The sequence below is a fragment of the Schistocerca serialis genome, chromosome 4, assembly GCF_023864345.2.
Source record: "Schistocerca serialis cubense isolate TAMUIC-IGC-003099 chromosome 4, iqSchSeri2.2, whole genome shotgun sequence".
NCBI lineage: Eukaryota > Metazoa > Arthropoda > Insecta > Orthoptera > Acrididae > Schistocerca > Schistocerca serialis.
Window position 1 is genome coordinate 135,248,564 of NC_064641.1, and position 14,157 is coordinate 135,262,720.

General features: G+C 44.6%; 1 protein-coding gene across 1 annotated transcript in view; it reads left to right on the forward strand.

Annotated features, from left to right (window-relative positions):
- Positions 1-11,141: 11,141 nt before the first annotated feature.
- LOC126474322 (testis-specific serine/threonine-protein kinase 6-like) overlaps positions 11,142-14,157 on the forward strand; it is a 28,683-nt gene continuing 25,667 nt past the window's right edge. Inside the window, exons 1-2 of the mRNA XM_050101788.1 lie at positions 11,142-11,254; positions 11,339-11,540. Coding sequence (XP_049957745.1) covers positions 11,142-11,254; positions 11,339-11,540 — 315 coding nt within the window. The remainder of the gene's footprint in view (positions 11,255-11,338; positions 11,541-14,157) is intronic.

A 14,157-nucleotide genomic window follows, 5' to 3' on the forward strand; every position in this document is an offset into this window, starting at 1 on the left:
AATATCTCCATACTTCGCAGTCATATATAGCCGCTCGCTCGTCGAAATATCTGTATTAAAAGACTGGAAAGTTTCACAGGTCATACGAGTACTCAAGAAAGGGAATAGGAATAACCTGCTGAATTACAGACCCATAAAACTAAGGTCAATTTGCAGTGGGATTGTGGAACATGCTCGTACATTATGAATGTCCTAGAAGAAAACGATTTATTGAGAAACAGCCAACACGGATACAGAAATTACCTTCTTAAGAGACACAACTAACTGTTTATTCACAAGAAGTAATGAGCGCGATAGACAGGGGATGTGAACACGATTCCATATTTTTGGATTTCCAGAAGGTTCTTGACATTATTACTCACAAGCCAATTACGTGCCCACGGAGTACCGTTTCAGTTGCGCGAATGGATTCGTGAGTTCCTGTCACAAAGGTCACAGTTCGTTCCTAACTGACGAAAAGTCATCGAGTGAAAGAGAATTGATATCTGGCGTGCCCCGAGCAACTGTTAAAGTCCCTCTGCTGTTCCTGACCTACGTAAACGACTTAGAAAAATGGTTCAAATGGCTCTGAGCAATATGCGACTTAACTTCTCAGGTCATCAGTCGCCTAGAACTTAGAACTAATTAAACCTAACTAACCTAAGGATATCACACACATCCATGCCCGAGGCAGGATTCTAACCTGCGACCGTAGCGGTCGCTCGATTCCAGACTGTAGCGCCTACAACCGCACGGCCACTCCGGCCGGTACGACTTAGAAGACAATTTAGGAAGCCATCTGAGATATTTTACAGATGATGCTGTCATTTACCGTCTTTTAAAGTCACGTGATGATCAAATCCAATTGCAAAATGATTTACACAAGATATCTGTGTGGTGCGAAATGTGGCAATTGATTCTAAATAATGAAAGGAGTGAAGCCATCCACATGAATACTAAGAGGAATGCGCTAAATTTAATTAGACGATAAATCACAAAAATCCGAACACTTTGAATTCAACTAAATACTTATGGACTATAGTTACGAATAACTTAAATCAGAACGATCACATCGACAATGTTGTGGGCAAAGCGAATCAAAGAACGCTATTTATTGGGAGAACGATTAGAGAATGCAAAAAGTCTACCACAGAGCCTGCTTACTCTACGCTTCTTTGCCCCCTTTTACAGTATTCCTTCTTGGCGTGGAATGAGCATCGGATAAGATTGACGAGTATATCCAAGAACGGCAGCTTGTTCTGTATTATCGCGAAATATGAGAGAGAGTGCCACGGATACGATACACGAGTGCGGATGGCAGTCATTATAACAAAGTAGTTTTTCATTGCAGCAGGACCTTCTCATGCACTTTCAACCCCCAAATTTCCCTCCGAAAGCGAAAATATTTTGTTAGTGTCCATGTGCGCAGAGAGAAATGATCATCGTAATAAAACAAGAGAAATTGGATCTCGCACAGGAATACGTAAGTGTTCGTTTTCTCCTGCGTGGTGTTCGAGGGTGGAACGGTAGAGAAGCGGCATGATGATGGATCGATGAACCCTCTGATTAGATTTAGACATTAGGTTAGATTAGTACTTGTTCCATAGATCATGAATACGACGCTTCGTAATGATGTGTAACGTGTCAGGTTAATAAAAAGTGTCTATGCAAGATATTACATTACACAAAATATTACATGACACTTAATATATTTTTTTGTGGGGGTTGGGGAAATTACCCACTTACTATATCCAAAAATTCATCTAATAAGTAGAAGGAGTTGCCATTAAGAAATTCTTTTAATTTCCTTTTAAATGCTATATGGCTATCTGTCAGACTTTTGATGTTATTAGGTAAGTGACCAACGACTTTCGTGGCAGCATAATTTACCCCCTTCTGAGCCAAAGTTAGATTTAACCTTGAGTAGTGAAGATCATCCTTTCTCCTAGTGTTGTAGCCATGTACACTGCTATTACTTTGGAATTCGTTCGGATTGTTAATAACAAATTACATAAGTGAATAAATATATTGTGAGGCTACAGGGAAGATCTCTAGCTCTTTAAATAACTGTCTGCAGGATGATCTTGGATGAGCTCCAGCAATTATTCTGATTACACGCTTTTGCGCAATGAACACTATTTTACTCAATAATGAGTTACCCCAGAATATGATGCCATAGGAAAACAGAGAATCAAAATAGGCATGGTAAGCTAATTTACTCAGATGTATATCGCCAAAATTTGCAATGACCCTAATAGCATAAGTAGCTGAACTCAAACGATTCAGCAGATCCTCAGTGTGTTTTTTCCAGTTCAACCCCTCATCAATGCATACACCTAGAAATTTGGAATATTCTACCTTAGCTACCGATTTCTGATCGAAGTCTATAGTTATCAATGGTGTCATTCCATTTGCTGTGTGGAACTGTATATACTGTGTTTTGTCAAAGTTTAGTGAAAGCCCATTTGCAGAGAAGTACTTAATGATTTTCTGAAAAACATCGTTTACAATCTCACCAGTTAATTCTTGTCTGTTGGGTGTGATAGCTATACTTGTATCATCGGCACTTAATTGTGCATTGGAGCTTAATCATGTAGATGTGGATGTAGAACACACGATATCGCACGGGACCGCTGAAACTACACCGCGGTGACTTCCTTCACTGCTACAGTATGTGTGTGGCAACAAAACTGCGAAGCAGACAAATCACAGCGCTTCGTGCCTGAAGACGTCACGACACAGGTCTGACACTGAACCACCTGTTTTGGTAACAGCCACTATAGTACCATCAGTTTTTTTTTCTGAATGAATGTCAAGTGGAAGATCATTCACATATGCACTACCGGAAAAAAAATGCAACACCCTCAACGACAGTGTTGAGTGCCACGGGGGAATAATATGTGCATACTGAGCTGTTGTAGTGTTAGTGATTCATTTGTCATGGTCATCGGCGATTGGTTGGCGTTCAAGATACTTCTCTGTTGACCGTCTGTTTTGACTTTTCAGGCAACAACTCTGGTGGGTTTAGAGGTAATCAGTGTTTACAATTTTCATTCTAGGGTACAGCCATGCCCCACTGATGAGTACATACTCCTGTTGATCAGCTTCAGACATTTGAACGTGGTCGCATTGCGGGCCTGTAGAAAGCTGGATAGGTGTATCGACGGGTTGGTGGACACATTGTACCGGTGGTGTTCAGTGCCCTGTAGTACATTCTCACACCTGTAGACCAGGTTCTGGACGTCCGCGTCGTACAGACGCACGTCAAGGTCGATTCATTGTGTGAGCAGCACTGACCATCCGGACATCATCCAGGGTCCACCCCCTTAGCTGAGTGCTCAGCACATCTGACTGCCATGCAGCAGTCTCAGGTTTGATTCCCGGCCAAGGGGCTGGGTGTTGTGTTGTCTTCATCATCATTTCATCACCATCGACACGCAAGTCGCCAAGTATTTGTGTAAACTGAAAAGACTTGCAACTCACTTACCGACCGTCCCCAGTGGGGTCTCCCAGTCATCGATGCTGTGGGATCCTGCCCACTTGTCTCTTATAGGGTGCCTAAAAGTGCTGCTTTCTCATATAGTTATACAACAAATCAAGCAAATCACATTAATAGTTTTGTTTTATTAAAATAAAGTCAATTGACAATACTTAACTTTGGTTTACAATGGTGTCGCAAGCGATGGGTGACATGCAAATAATCAATGTTCTTCACTATACAAAATGTCCATACAAGCAATTAATGTAAGGCACAAGTCTCAGTATAACAGGTAGGATGACGCTCTTCTATGGCCTCTTCTAATGCCTGTTCTACCAGTGTCCGTCTTCTACTGTCCGGCCGAGGCTGGCGCTTTTATGCTCTTCGGCTAGAGGCCGCACCAATCGTGGTGCGGTCCTAGTCAGCAGCCTATTGGCTGACCTCGCCTCACAGCCCTCTCGGCTCTTGCATTCTTCATCTTCGTGCCGGCGCTTGTCGATGCGCCGGAACAGATGCAATGTGATCATCATCCATGAACGAAATCTGCGCACATGACGCAACTGCATTGTCACTGGGTAGAACTGGGAACCATTTGCACACAGTAGGACTTTTTAACACAAGTGAATGTGGCTGGTCTACCGCTGATACCACAATAATGCCAATCACGGTGACTTTGGTGTCGTGAAAGAGTGACTGGAGAGAGGAATGGTACTTGTTGTCATCAGTGATGAGAATAGGTTCTATCTGTATGCAAGTGATAGACGTAAACGTGTATGCCGTACATGTGATGAGCTGCCGGTCCCAGAGTGTATTTGGCATGACACACAGGTCCCATCCCAGATTTCATTGTGGGGAGGGGGGGGGGGGCAAATGTTACAACTCGCGGTCACACGTGTTGTTCCTGCAGGATAAAGTAACCGGTGCACGCTACATTGCATAGGCTGTCATCACCACGATACTTACATTTTTGCGACAGGAGAGTCATGTCCATTTTCAGCAGGACAATGCACATCCACATATGGCTGCTACGAAAGATCTTGCTCTTCTTGGAGTACAACTTCCCTGGCCAGCAAGATCACCATTTCCCTCACTAATTCAACTCATATGGGGCATGTGAAGGGGGAACGTACTTGTTCTCCAGGGCCTGCAAGAGCCATTGCCGAAATGCGCCAAAAGGCCCAAGATACTTGAGACAATCCCTCGCAGAAAGCCAGAGGGGGCTAGTCTTTCTAATGATACAACTGTGTGGGCACCCTTTACCGTGACATGCGAGTTAAATTTGTTATCATACAGTACACTCTCTGTAAAGACATTGCATTCCCCCGAAAGTCGATAATATTTTTTTCTTTTGTGCATTACCTTGTCATAGTACGTATGTATCATTTATTTCAATTATTCTTTATTTGTTAATAAGTCACATTGTTTCTTCATTCATTTTGCTACTGTTTTGTGTTTTATATTGTACGAATATCAATGCTCTGGTTTTATATGCTTTGTAAATCTTTGGTTAGGCTAGGAGAAGTACTGTGTCAGAGAGAGAGCGAACGACTATCGAGAGAAAGTGTGCGAGTTTGTGTGGTATCGTCGCCGGTTCGCGGGTGAAAAACGTTGCAAAGTTCGTCGTGAAAGACGGTGATACGTGGAGGAACAGTTAATTGCAGTACGTCCGCTGTGTTAACAGGATATCGTGCATTATTAAGTGAACAGTAAAACCTGAAATGTATATCGAGTGTTTCCGGTGACGATTTTACATACTGTGTGAACTTGTGACTATTAGCCGTGAACAAGACACCATTGTCCTGTGGAGACACTAACTGTTAGAATTGCGTGAAAGTTGAACAAACCAAAATGTTAAGTAAAAGAACAGTGATGTGATGTGGTCAAGAAACATTTATTATATCATACAAACTGTCTTAAAGACGACGACGTAAACTGAACTGATGTTTAACGGACTGGTATAGTGATAAACACATGTGACTGTTTTCCTGTGGCAACACGGTGAAAGAACTGGGCGAAGTATTGGCATTAACCGGCTATACATCGTAAATACTAAAGACATTGAATAATTCCGACCTACCCGCACCGCGTGATTAATAAACTTTTAATAATAAAACGTCGCGCGCGTAACGACAACGCACACACTGGAACTATTATTATCGCGCCAGTACTGTCAGCTGATTCGACTACAACGGAGACGTGGCCCACCGCCGTAACTGGAATATTAATGAAACAGGGGGATCCATCATTATCTTCACGCCACGAACTAGGATTAACTTCACACATCGTCCGCGCGGACCACCGCTGACGTCATCGTACTGCCTGCAGCAACAGTTAAGACATTAAAAGAAAATTATTACGCTCTCTCTCATTTCAAAATGAAAGACAATTGCAGTTAACTTATCTGTTTTAAAAATACTGTCACAATATCTCAGTTTTGTTTGGTTCCAATAAATATTCTTGCCATTATTTCCTTTTGTTGACGGTGTTAAAAACCCGCCAAATTAAAGTTCAGTTAATAATTTTCTTTCAAAATTCTTCTCAGACTTTTTGCTGCTCATTATAATTTTATTTTAATGTTTGTTTGTAACTTCTTTTGGAGGGAGTACATATTTTATTTTTTGTGTAGTAAAATTAGCTACCGTAAAATTACGTATATTACCAGCTGATGCTGTCCGCCATTACTGCTTGAAAACTGCACCTATTTTCTCATTGGCTGTCAGTTTCAAAACAAAATTACGTATTTAGTGGGCATCTAGCAGATGCGCGATGTCTATGTAGGCCCCTACAATAATTTGTTTTTACTTTTGCAGGTTTACTGGAATTAGCCTATATTGACTTCAACTGTTCATTTGGCCCCCGTTAAAGTGATTTATCGGATCTATATAATAATTGTACTGAATTACCTAGTTTATTTTTTTATTACGTAGACATTGGCATACCATATTTAGATTAAAATTGACGTCTTATTGGCCTCACATAAGATTCTGCACGTTCTGACAAAGACTATGCCAATTTTTTTTTCTTTTCGTCCACGATTAACAGGGGTAATCAGATTCCCTGTATAGGTCATGTTTTATAATTTAAAAGGTTTTATTTTGAGAAATAGAGAACCAGTTTCTTTACATCTCTCAGTGATGAAGAACCTGTCGCACGATTTGTAAACAGAATGCCCTTGTCCTTGAGTATGCTCCATTTTTTTCGGATATGTGCGCTGCCGAAAAGAAAATCGCACCTCATAAGAAATAATTAATGTAGTGTAATGAATTTTCGGGAATATATTTCTCTAGGTACTATATTTAAGTGATTAATTTGGTAAGATAACATTTAATGGTTCAAATGGCTCTGAGCATTATGGGACTTAACATCTACGGGCATCAGTCCCCTAGAACTTAGAACTACTTAAACCGAACTAACCTAAGGACGTCACACAACACCCAGTCATCAAGAGGCAGAGAAAATGCCTGACCCCGCCGGGAATCGAACCCGGGAACCCGGGCGTGGGAAGCGAGAACGCTACCGCACGACCACGAGCTGCGGATACATGTTAATGTAAGAGTGAGAAAAGTCATTGAAAATATGAAATGCTAGTACATTAATATACGGTGTAACCGCCAGAATGTTGAATGCAGACATGCAAATATGCATGCATTGTGTTTTACTGATGCCAGATGTCCCTTTGTGAGATGGAGCACCATACCTGTTGCACTAGGTCGGTCAATACCGGGACAGTTATGGCTGCTTATGGATGACGCTAGAATTATCGTCCATATGTGGTCGATTAGAGATAGATCACGTGTGATCTATTGGAGACTGATCTGGCGTTCGAACAAGCCAAAGCAACGTGTCGAAACTCTGTAGATCATGTTGGGTTACAACAGCGGTATGTGGGTGAGCGTAATCTTTTTGAAAAACACCCCCTAGAATACTGATCAATGAATGGCATCGCGATTGGTTGAATCACCAGACTGACATATACAATTTCAGTCAGGTTGCATGCGAAAACGACGAGAGTGCTCCTGATGTCATATGAAATCGTACCCAAGACCATAACTCTGGGTGTAGATCTAGTGTGTCTACCGTGCAGACAGGTTGGTTACAGGTCCTCCTAACCAATAGACAGTCATTACTGGCACTGAGGCAGTATCAGATTTCAACAGAAAACACAACTGACCTCCACCCTATCCTCCTATGACCTCTCGCTTGACACCACAAATGTCGCAAATGGCGGTGGTTTGGGGTCAGTGGAATGTACGCTACAAGGGGTCTGGCACTGAGCTGCGTCACTGTGGTTCCAACTGCTGCTCAAATTGCTACAGCAGATGCAGTGCGACGTGCTAGAGCCATACACCAAACATAATGGTCTTTCCTCTCGGTAGCGCCACGTGGCTGTCCAGAACCCGATCTTCTTACGACTGTATATTCTCGTGACCACCGCTGCCAGCAGTCATGCACAGGGAGAACGTTCCTACTAAGTCTTTTTGCAGTGTTTTACAAGGAACATTCAGCTTCTCTTAGTCTTATTACACGACCACGTTCAAAAAATGGTTCAAATGGCTCTGAGCACTATGGGACGTAACATCTGTGGTCATCAGTCCCCTAGAACTTAGAACTACTTAAACCTAACTAACCTAAGGACATCACACGCACATCCATGCTCGAGGCAGGATTCGAACCTGCGACCGTAGCGGTCGCGCGGTTCCGGACTGAACCGTCTAGAACTGCTTGGCCACTTCAGCCGGCACTACGTTCAAACTCAGTGAGGTTTTTATAATGGCGTCTTTGTCACCTTAGAGGCATTCTTGACCAAGAATAATTCACCACTCCCATATCAAAAATATCTAACGCTCATGACCATTACAGCGTGTATTTAAAGCAAACCTTATTTGCAACCTTGTAGTGGTGTCACTAGCGTCACTCTTATTCTACTGACACGAAATTTGAATAGACATCATCTATCAGAGAAGAAAGTCGACTACCATTCATGTCGCACAATTCCTCTTGGTGTTGCAATTTTTTTCTGTCAGTGTTTAAGAAATAGGAGTGGATCCAAAATTGAACCTTGTGGGACTTCCTTCGTGATTGTTCCCGAGTGTCTAAAATTTCTCTCATTTCGACACTGTCTGAACGATTCATAACAATTTTTTTATTTTTTATTCTGATTTGAACAGTTCTCGGGTATCCGACCGGGTAGCGTCGTAATTTCTCCACTATATTCGGCTGACGTACATGCTGCCATCTTCTGGTGGGTCCTCACGAGTGCTGTGCTGTTCCTCACGGCGCCCTATATACATTAGCTGTTACCCTCCCCCCCCCCCCCCCCACCGTTCCTCTCCTGGTGTCTTCGGTGCGGCCGGCGCGGTGGCTACTGGAGGTGGTGGGGGAAGCGGCGCCTGGATCTGAACTGGGGTTTGCAGTCTCCCTGCTTCCGCCGTCGGGGACGGTCCTCGATCTCTGGGATCACATCTTTCTCTCCAGGCTGAGTGAGTGTTCCGACCTGACTAAGTTGAAGGCCGCTGTCTTTATTAATTAGATCGTCCTGCAGTCGGATTTCGATGGCCTCTTTAGTAAAACAGTCCCAGAAGTAGCAGGATTGACAGTTTGTTTTTCATAGTCCATAGTATGGCCAGTCTTTACACAATGGTCAGCCACGGCTGATTTAGTGACCTGGCGTAATTCGGTATGGCGCTTGTGTTCGCGGCAATTCTCTTCTACAGTGCGGACTGTCTTCCCAATGTATGATTTTCCGCACTGACAGGGAATTCGATAAACGCCTGGTTTTTGAAGGCCTAGGTCATCTTTCACTGAACCCAGTAGAGTCAAGGTTTTTGCAGGGGATCGGAATACACATTTCACATTGTGTTTCCCCAGGAGTCTACCGATTTTTCTTGAGGTGTTTCCGACAAACGGAATGCATGACAATTACTTGTGTTCTTCTGTTTCTTCTTCTTGTTCTGTTGGCGCAGTCTGTCTGAGTGCGTGTCTTATTTGCTTCTGGTTGTACCCATTTTTCCGCAATGCTGTCTCGAGGTGCTGCAGTTCTGCTGGAAGGCTCTCCTGATCGCAGATCGATCGTGCCCTGTGAACAAGTGTGCGCAAAACGCCTTTACGCTGGGAGTTGTGGTGGCAGCTGGAGGCAATTAGGTACAAATCGGTGAGTGTAGGTTTTCTATATACATTGTGTCCCAGCTTGCCGTCAGGTTTCCGTTTCACCAGGACGTCAAGAAACGGTAATGCACCATCCTGCTCGACCTCCATCGTGAACTGTATGGTGGGGTGCAGCGAGTTGAGGTGTTCGAGAAATTCATTTAAGCTGTCCCGTCCATGTGGACAAACAAGGAACGTGTCATCCACGTAGCAGAAGAAACAAGTTGGTTTTTGTTTGGCTTGTTCTAGTGCCTTCTCCTCTAAATTCTCCACAAAAAGTTGGCTACAACCGGTGAAAACGGGCATCCCATGGCGACGCCATCTGTCTGTTCATAATAATTTCCGCAGAACAGGAAGTATGTTGAGGTGAGCACGCACTCGAAAAGCCTTGTTAGGTTGTTGTCGAATTTCTTGCATATGAAATCGATGGAGTCTTTCAGTGGTACTCTAGTGAAGAGGGACACTACGTCCAAGCTCACTAACAAGTTGCTATCCTGGAGTCGAAGTTCTTGTATACGTTGCACAAAGTGGATGGAATTGCGGATGTGGTGTTCGCATTTTCCCACAAATGGACTAAGGAGACCCCTCAGGTGTTGGGCCAGTTCATAGGTTGCTGCTTCTGTGTTGCTGACTATTGGACGCATAGGTGTCCTATCATCGTGGACCTTTGGTGGCGGTGCAGCCGCTCGTGGTCGAAGTTTCTTGACAGTTTTTCTATCAAAGGTACTGCGAAGAAGTTCAACGGTTGTTATTTGAAGGCGACTTGTCGGGTCTCCTTCTATCCTTCTGTACGCTGCGTCATCGGGAAGTTCGTACATTTTTCTCTTATATTGTGGGTGCAGGAGCAGTACTGTAGCATTGCCTTTGTCAGCAGGCAAGAGCCGGCCGGTGTGGCCGTGCGGTTAAAGGCGCTTCAGTCTGGAACCGCGTGACCGCTACGGTCGCAGGTTCGAATCCTGCCTCGGGCATGGATGGGTGTGATGTCCTTAGGTTAGTTAGGTTTAAGTAGTTCTAAGTTCTAGGGGACTGATGACCACAGCAGTTAAGTCCCATAGTGCTCAGAACCATTTGAACCATTTGAGCCAGCAGGCAAGATCACCAACTCAGGATCACTGCGTAACCAGCGGATGGACGCTCTCTCCTCCATCGAGATGTTCTGTTTCAGTGGTGCGGACCTGGTGAGCGCACACCCCGTTTCACGACGTATTTCTTCTGCTTCATTGGCTGGCAGAGTGTAGGTGGCCTGCTCCACACTGCTTATAATGTCCACAATCGATAGAGATGTCGGGGTCGGGGCGAATTAAGTCCTTTCTTGAGCACCGACATTGCTGCGTCATTGATCGTTCTTCCTGTAAGGTCGATGACAGTACGCTTAGTTGGTTCTTGCGTAGTCTTCTGTCGTGCTACAAGGCGTTCAAACTTCGATGTCTGCTTACTCGTAGCTTTTTTATTCTGATCGTTAAGTATGATTCAAATCAGTTGTGTGAACTAATATAGTGGCGTCACTCCTGCAGGTGGCACTGGGATGGCTTTGTGAGGGATGAGTGAGCATTTGAAAGGCGAGGATGAGGACGAGGTGTTTGCCGAGCTGGGCTACCGCGTCAGGCGGCTGCTGGGCAGGGGCACGTACGCCAAGGTGCTGCTGGCGGAGCTGTCGGAGGAGCCGGAGCGCCTGCGCACGGCGGTGAGTAGCACCGCCAGCGGCGGCAGCGCCAGCGCGGCTGGCGCCAGTGTCAGCAGTGGCGGCGGCGGCGGCGGCAGCGGGGCGTCGCGGCGGTCGCGGTCGCCCGCGGCGCGGGCCTACCCCCAGCTGGCGTGCAAGGTCATCGACACGACGCACGCGCCCCGCGACTACGTGCGCAACTTCCTGCCGCGCGAGCTGGAGATCCTGGGTCACGTGCACCACCCACACATCGTGCACGTACACAGCATCTGGCAGGTCAGTGCCCTGTCTCTGCGCTCGCTCTCTCACATTCTGCAATACAGTAGTGGGAATCAGTATAAAGGCACGGACAGTTGTAGCAAAATTAACATTGTCAGTTCCAATAATTGTGCACAGTATACAGGGTGGTCCATTGATCGTCACTGGGCCAAACATCTCACGAAATAAGCGTCAAACGAAAAAACTACAAAGAACGAAACTTGTCTAGCTTAAAGGGGGAAACCAGACAACGCTATGGTCGGCCCGCTAGATGGCGCTGCCAAAGGTCAAACGGATATCAACTGCGTTTTTTAAATAGAAACCCCCAGTTTTATTACATATTCGTGTAGTACGTAAGGAAATATTAATGTTTTAACATATTCAACGTTTGTGGTCCTGTCCTCCTCAGTTGCGCGTAATACTACGGTATATTGATAATTTTCACTTATGGACCGTCTGACAGCAACTGAATAAAACACAATTTTAGTGCCATACGCGTTTCGCCTTTATTTTCTGCAAGGCATCATCAGTGGCCTGGAATATGTACATATGTTAGCTATTTTATTTACATTTTTGTCACTGTGCCTATAGGCTATAAACAGTTCTGGTGGTTGGTATTTCCTATTAAGTAGTAATGTTTTGAACTGTACTTACAGGTTGCGTAGACAGTTTCTTACATATTACGCTCCTGTTGCATTTTTGGTGTTGTTCTTCTTCCTATGAGCGCCAATTTGCGGAAAAAACAGCAAATTGGCGCTCATAGGAAGAAGAACAACACCAAAAATGCAACAGGAGCGTAATATGTAAGAAACTGTCTACGCAACCTGTAAGTACAGTTCAAAACATTACTACTTAATAGGAAATACCAACCACCAGAACTGTTTATAGCCTATAGGCACAGTGACAAAAATGTAAATAAAATAGCTAACATATGTACATATTCCAGGCCACTGATGATGCCTTGCAGAAAATAAAGGCGAAACGCGTATGGCACTAACATTGTGTTTTATTCAGTTGCTGTCAGACGGTCCATAAGTGAAAATTATCAATATACCGTAGTATTAATGTTTTAGTTGGACCACTTTTTTCGCTTTGTGATAGATGGCGCTGTAATAATCACAAACATATGGCTCACAATTTTAGACTAACAGTTGGTAACAGGTAGGTTTTTTAAATTTAAATACAGAACGTAGGTACGTTTGAACATTTTATTTCGGTTGCTCCAATGTGATACATGTACCTTTACTATGAAATGATCACCCTTAGCTGCTTACAGGTGTTGACATGCGTCAACGGGGGCAGATGAAAATGTGTGGCCCGACCAGGACTAGAAACCGGGATTTCCTGCTTACATAGCAGACGCTCTATCCATCTGAGCCACCGAGGACACAAAGGATAGCACGACTGCAGAGATTCATCTCTGGCACGCCTCCCACGAAACCCACATTCTCAACGTATTGTCCCGCACTACATTCGTAGTGCCCCCGCCCATTATACTCATAACTCGCGGGGCGTTGCCGATTCCCATAAGAGTTCGGGCACTGTTTGTGCATTCGCCGCGAGTAATGAGTATAATGGTGGCTCAGATGGATAGAGCGTCTGCCACGTAAGCAGGAGATCCCGGGTTCGAGTCCCGGTCGGGGCACACATTTTCATCTGTCCCCGTTGACACATGTCAACGCCTGTAAGCAGCTAAGGGTGTTCATTTCATTGTAATTTCATTCTAACGAGCTGCATGGTCACCGATGGTATCTGTTCTTTCAGACATGTCCGAAAGAACAGATACCATCTTAGTATATACATGTACCTTTGTGAACTTATCATTTCGGAGAACGCATGCTGTTACAGCGTGATTACCTGTAAATACCACAGTAATGCAATAAATTCTCAAAATTATGTCCGTCAACCTCAATGCATTTAGCAACACGTGTAACGACATCCCTCTCAACTGCGAGTAGTTCGCCTTCCGTAATGTTCGCACATGCATTGACAATGCGCCGACACATGTTGTCAGGCGTTGTCGGTGGATCACGACAGCAAATATCCTTCAACTTTCGCCACAGAAAAAAATCCGGGGACGTCACATCCGGTGAACGTGCGGGCCATGGTATGGTGCTTCGACGACCAATTCACCTGTCATGAAATATGCTATTCAGTACCGCTTCAACCGTACGCGAGCTATGTGCCGGACATCCATCATGTTGGAAGTACATCGCCATTCTGTCATGCAGTGAAACATCTTCTAGTAACATCGGTAGAACATTACGTAGGAAATCAGCATACTTTGCACCATTTAGATTGCCATCGATAAAATGGGGGCCAATTATCCTTCCTCCCATAATGCCGCACCATACATTAACCGTCCAAGGTCGCTGATGTTGCACTTGTTGCAGCCATCGTGGATTTTCCGTTGCCCAATAGTGCATATTATGCCGGTTTACGTTACCGCTATTGGTGGATGACGCTTCGTCGCTAAACAGAACGCGTGCAAAAAATCTGTCATCGTTCCGTAATTTCTCTTGTGCCCAGTGGCAGAACTGTGCACAACGTTCAAAGTCGTCGCCTTGCAATTCCTGGTGCATAGAAATATGATACCAGTGCAATCGATGTTGATGTAGCATTCTCAACACCGACG